This window comes from Triticum urartu, chromosome 1A (genome assembly GCF_056163025.1).
Source record: "Triticum urartu cultivar PI428250 chromosome 1A, HENAU_Tu73, whole genome shotgun sequence".
NCBI classification, from domain to species: domain Eukaryota; kingdom Viridiplantae; phylum Streptophyta; class Magnoliopsida; order Poales; family Poaceae; genus Triticum; species Triticum urartu.
In genome coordinates this window covers 191,515,690-191,521,784 of record NC_141873.1, presented here as the reverse complement: position 1 = coordinate 191,521,784, position 6,095 = coordinate 191,515,690, and the positions used below count along the sequence as shown (strand labels likewise).

At 56.7% G+C, this 6,095-nt stretch overlaps 1 protein-coding gene across 1 annotated transcript; it reads left to right on the top strand.

The window, feature by feature from the left end:
* The first annotated feature begins 5,317 nt into the window (after window positions 1–5,317).
* Window positions 5,318–5,857, top strand: LOC147990572 (uncharacterized). Its single transcript, XM_087538290.1, has one exon. The coding sequence runs from the start codon at window positions 5,318–5,320 to the stop codon at window positions 5,855–5,857; it is 540 nt and encodes a 179-aa protein (XP_087394416.1).
* Window positions 5,858–6,095: the final 238 nt, after the last annotated feature.

The following is a 6,095-nucleotide window of genomic DNA, read 5'->3' as shown; positions in this document are numbered from 1 at the left end:
TGCCATAAAGGGGTTGTCACTCCCTTCATGGTTATTTGCAAAGTGAGATCTTATAGAGATGAATAACGGTAAAGTAATATTTTTGGTATTTTTGGTTTATGGAGCAGAAAGTAAATAAAGTAAATAGGAAACTAAAATAGTAGATCGGAAACTTATATGATGGAATATATATATATATGATGGAAAATAGACCCCCGGGGCCATAGGTTTCACTAGAGGCTTCTCTCAAGATAGAAAATATTACGGTGGGTGAACAAATTACTACCGGGTAATTGATAGAAAAGCGCAAAGTTATGACGATATCTAAGGCCATGATCATGAATATAGGCATGACGTCTGTATCAAGTAGACCGACTCCTGCCTGCATCTACTGCTATTACTCCACACATCGACAGACTCCTACCTGCATCTAGAGTATTAAGTTCATAAGAACAGAGTAACGCTTTAAGGAAGATGACATGATGTAGCGGGATAAACTCAAGCAATATGATGAAAACCTCATCTTGTTATCCTCGATGGCAACAATACAATACATGTTGATTCCCCTTCTGTCACTAGGATCAAGCACGGAAAGATTGAACCCAAAGCTAAGCGCTTCTCCTATTGCAAGAAAAACCAATCTAGCTGGCCAAACCAAATCGATAGTTCGAAGAGACTTGCAAAGATATCAAATCATGCATATAGGAATTTAGAGAAGATTCAAATAATATTCATAGATAAGTTGATCATAAATCCACAATTTATCAGATCTCGGCAAACACACCGCAAAAGAGTATTACATCGAATAGATCTCCAAGAACATCGAGGAGAAGATGGTATTAAGAATCAAAGAGAGAGAAGAAGCCATCTAGCTACAAGCTATGGACCCGTAGGTCTGTGGTAAACTACTCACGCTTTATCGGAGAGGCAATGGTGTTCATGTAGAAGCCTTCCATGATTGAATCCCCCTCCGGGAGGACGCCGGAAAAGGCCCCTTGATGGGATCTCACGGGTACAGAAGGTTGCGGCGGTGGAAAAGTGTTTTGTGGCTCTCCTGGTTGGTTTGGGAATATTTGAGAATATATAGGCGGAAGAAAGAGGTCAGTGGAGTCACGAGGGCCCCACAAGGATGGGGGGTACGCCATACCCCCCTAGGCACGCCCTCCGTCCTTGTGGCCTCCTCATGGCTTCTCTAACTTGCACTGCAAGTCCTCTGGATGTCTTTTGGTCCAAGAAAAATCAACGCGAAAGTTTTACTCCATTTGGACTCCGTTTGATATTCCTTTTCTGCGAAACTCTAAAACAAGGAAAAAATAGAAACTGGCACTAGGGTCTAGGTTAATAAGTTAGTCCCAAAAATAATATAAAATAGGATAGTAATGCATATAAAACATCCAAAAGTAATAATATAATAGCATGGAACAATAAAAAATTATAGATACGTTGGAGACGTATCATCTCACAAGAATTATCATAGTTTCCAAACGGAGATGTGGCAATTTAGACTCCAATCGTCGGTGACTTCATCGTTCTACCTCAATTTTTTCCATGACAATCAATCACGGATATACCCTAGGTATGATTTTCTCGCCCATTTCAGGTCTCGTCTGCTATATTTAAGCCATTTTTTGCATTTATCATGCATTTATTGCATATATAATCAAAACACTACTACTACTACTACTACATGTGGGTGTTAGCAAAGAGGGTGTACAAATCATTTTGGTGTCGCTTTGTGAGTTCTCATCCATTGTACGAGAAGCGAGGAGAATTTTCAAACATTTCGGCTATGAGGTGCGGCCATCGTCGAATGTCGGATTTCGGGTTCCGGCAAAACCCTTGAGGTTCGAACTCTGGGGTGCGCACGAAGATCTCTGCCCCCCTAGCTTCACGCTCTCACCATGATCTCAAATCTCGGCACGTCAAACTTGTATAACAAAGGTGTCGGGGGGATGGACCCCGGGCAGGCAACGGAACCCAAATCCTCTTCAAAAAAAACAACGGGGTTGGCACCGCCCCTCAATACCGGCACGCGCTTGGCCGGGTCGCTCGACCCGGCCAAGCCCCGCAAGCCGGCCAGACTAGCCGACCCGGCAAGACACGTCGAGTCGGCCCCAACAACTAGCGCAAGACAGTCGAACCCGGCACAACCAAGGCCTCCTCAACAAGCCAGCGCCACCCGTGGCATGCTACGCAATCCATCCACGGGTCAACTCCCATCCCATCCAGGCCGTATGATGGGGACGAGACTTTAATCAACGGTGACTGAGGAAATAGTTCCCCGCCCATGCCTCTGGTCAGCAGGAACGTGGCAACAATGCCCCTCACCTACCCGCTGACCAGGGCCGACGTGGCTACAGTGCCCCTCCTTCACCGCTGACGACAGCAAGCGGCAACCTGACGGAGAGCACTGTACGTGACTCGACTCGGCCACGCCTTGACGATCGACAAGACGGCGCACAGTCCCCCTAGGCATGCGGTGCCCGCACATAGGGGAACCTGGCGAACCACGAGCCCTCAGTGGGACCTAGCCCGGGTCCCCGCACACCGACAATACGGACCCACCGACCTGTAACAGTACCATTGTACCCCCGGGGGTTGGACTATAAAACCCCCCGGGAGCCCGCGATCATACAGAGGTGAGTGAGCGAGAGGGCAACCAGAAAACACGTACGAGAGAAAAGCATGTAAGCATAGGACTAGCCACAAAACAGCAACACTGGAGAGAAGGAGCAACCCAAGCCTTGGCCAGCTTCCTTCCGCCTCCATACAACTCCAGGAGCAACATTGTTCTATCGATCATCCAACTACACTCGGCAGGACTAGGGGTATTATCTCTCCGGGGAGCCCCGAACCTGGGTATGTCCAGCGTCCCGCACCCGCTCATGCCAACCTCGCCTCTGGATTCCACCAACGCCCTCGAGCCTCCTCCTCTCTTTAGCCATCCCTTGGCATCTGTCGTGCGCCCACCACGACAGTTGGCGCCCACCGTGGGGCAGCTCGAGGAGCTGGTTGGGAGCATTCTTCAGACGGGGCCCTTCTCCTACACCGACGAGTCCGTCGCGCTGGTGGACGATGTCGTCTGTGCGCTTGCCGCCTCCTTCACCGCGTTGCGCATCTCCGATGCATTCGCGGCCGACGAGTACCCCAGCGAGGTGCTCAGCTACTCCAACTCTCCCCTCTCCCTCGGCGGCGGCATTTCCGCCAGGGCAATGGACGTCCATGTGGAGGTCTTCGTCACCGGTGACGGCGCTTGCTCCGTCGAGCAAGACGAGGAAGGCTACCAAAGCCAGGGCCGCAGCGGAACGGATCCAGCCATCCGATCCGTTGCGCACCATGTTGCAGAGCCTCCGCATCCCCATCGGCACCGACGTCGACGCCACCAACATCACAGAGGCCCGAACCCAGCTCGAGGAAAGGCACCAGCAGATGCTGGACCTGTCCGAGATGCTCGCCGCCACTCAGCGTCGCCTGGACGCCGCTCAGCTGGAGCACGATGCCGCCTACGGATTCACGCCCGCCGCGGCCAAGCCAAGCCGAGTCGCCAATGTTTATGCCCGGGGAGGAGCGATCGGGCGGGCCCTCAGCGCCGTCCCAACCGTCTACGAGACCCCAGCGAAGAACATGCGCGCTGCCTAGGCAGCCGCAGCCGGCCTAGATGAGCTTGCGGGTGAGGAGCTGAAAGAGCGCATCGGGCGGATGCGCGAACTCCTCCACGCCGCCAACACCCAGCAGTACCACCTCAACCAGCTCGCCGAGCTGGCGGGATCCGGCTCCATCCGCCTTGGCGGGTCCGGCGAACTTCTGCACACCGCTTCCTCACCACCCGGCGAGGCGCACTCCGGCCGAGCCCGGACTCGGCACGACCCGGCCGCTACAGCCGCCGGCAGATTGGGCGACGAGCCCATCCTAGAGATCCAGCATGGACCCGGCCAGCATGGCCGGTGTCCGGCTCCAACCGACCCGCCCCCCCATGGACTGGCCGCAAGTCGACTCGGCCCTCGCGCCATCGACGACGCTGACGCTCGCCACCGCCTCGATCAGCTCGCTCGCTCCCTGGAGGTGGAGGAGAGCGGCGCTATCGGGCCGGCGTGCTTCGGCCCGCGCATCCGGGAGGAGCCCTTCCCCAAAGGATTCATGCTCCCCCGCAACACCCCCAAGTACAACGGGACGGTGAAGCCAGAAGACTGGCTCACCGACTACACCACGGCCATTGGCATCACCGGTGCCAATCGTCATCTCGCCGTGCGCTACGCACCGCTCATGCTCCAAGGGTCGACCCGCACGTGGTTGAACAGCCTGCCGATGGGCAGCATCAACACGTGGGTGGACTTCGAGGAAGCCTTCGTCCGCAACTTCACGGGGACCTACAAGCGACCCGGCCGCCCTAGTCAGCTCGCCATGTGCGTGCAAGGGCCTACGGAGACCGGTCGCGAGTACCTCGCACGCTGGACCGAGCTCCAGAACAGCTGTGAGGGCGTCCATGAAGTCCAGGCGATCTAGTACTTCATCAGCGGGTGTCGATACGGCACCCTCCTCAAGCACAAGCTCTTACGCTCCGAGCCGGCCACCATGGCCGCGCTCATGGTGACGGCGGACAAGTACGCCAACGCCGACTCCGCCATGAAGATCCAGGTGGCGCTGGATGAAGCCGGCAAGGCGAAGCCGGTTCCCCCTCCGAAGCCGGCCGGCGAAAGCAGCCGGCAGTAGCATCACCAGAACGACAAGTGCAAGGCCGACCAGCCGGCGCCGCATCACGACAACCGGCTCGTCGCGGCCACCGAGCCCGCGGCGGACCCGGCGGCGAAGCACCGGCAAACCGGCAAGACGGCATGGCAACCCGCCATGAGCTTCGAGCAGATGCTCTACGCCTCCTGCAAGCACCACAGCAGCGCAAGACCCTCCATGCACATGCTTCGGCAGTGCACCATCACCAAGCGCATCATGAGGGGTGACGTCCTGCCCCCTCCGGCTCCGGCTCCAGGTGCGGGACAGTTGCCTCTGCCTCCACCGCCGCCTCCAGCTAGCGGCGCGATGCGCGACGATGCCTACCCGGACCAGAACGCGGCCTATGTCGTCTTCACCAGCCTCGGCGACGACAAGCGCAGCGAGCGCCTCCTTTGGCAGGAGGTGAACACCATCGTCCCGGCCAAGCCGGAGTTCATGCATTGGGCGGATCGCCCGATCACCTAGACCCGAGGATATCACCCGACAGTCATGCCGAGTCCGGGTGGTTACGCCCTCGTCCTCAACCCCACCATCGTCGCACCGCGCACATGCAAGTTCTCCCGAGTCCTCATCGACGGCGGCAGCAACATCAACATCCTCTACCGCGACAATGACCAAGCTCGGCCTCAAGGCCGAGGACCTGGAGCCGACCCGAACGATCTTCCACGGCATCGTGCCCGGCCTCTCCTGCTCCCCCATTGGCCAGGTCCGGCTAGATGTCCTAATCGGTGACAGCAGCCACTTCCGGCGCGAACCGATCTGGTTCGAGGTGGTGGACCTGTCCAGCGCGTATCATGCGTTGCTGGGCCGGCCCGCGCTCGCCAAGTTCATGGCGGTTCCCCACTACGCGTACCTGAAGATGAAGATGTCGGGTCCCAAGGGCCTCATCGGTGATTACCGCAAGTCCCTAGAGTGCATCCGAGACGGCGCCAAGTTGGCTGAGTCGCTGGTCATTGCCAAGGAGCGGCGCCAGCTCGACCGGATCATCGCCCTGGCAGGCGAGGCCTCCGCCACGTTGATCCCGACCCCGGACCCGGCCGACGAGGCCGCCATCAAGCCCTCCAAGGAGACCAAGAAAGTGAAGCTCAACCCAGCAGACCCCAGCTGCAGCAAGTACGTTGTCATACGCGCCTGCCTCGACAGCAAATAGGAAGGCGAGCTCGTCGACTTCCTCTGTGAGAATCGGGATATCTTCGCATGGACCCCAAGGACATGCCGGGTATCCCGAGGAAGTACGGCGAGCACAAACTTCATGTCTGCAAGGACGCCAAGCCTGTCTGTCAACCCCTACGACGATTTTCCGAAGAGAAGAGAAGAACCATTGGTGAAGAGGTCGCCAAGCTTTTGGCGGCCGGCTTCATAATGGAAGTGTTTCACCCTAAGTGGCT

Bases quoted from the DNA above. Each gene is read 5' to 3' on its own strand.
- LOC147990572 (XM_087538290.1), top strand. From the start codon at position 5,318: ATGACCAAGCTCGGCCTCAAGGCCGAGGACCTGGAGCCGACCCGAACG.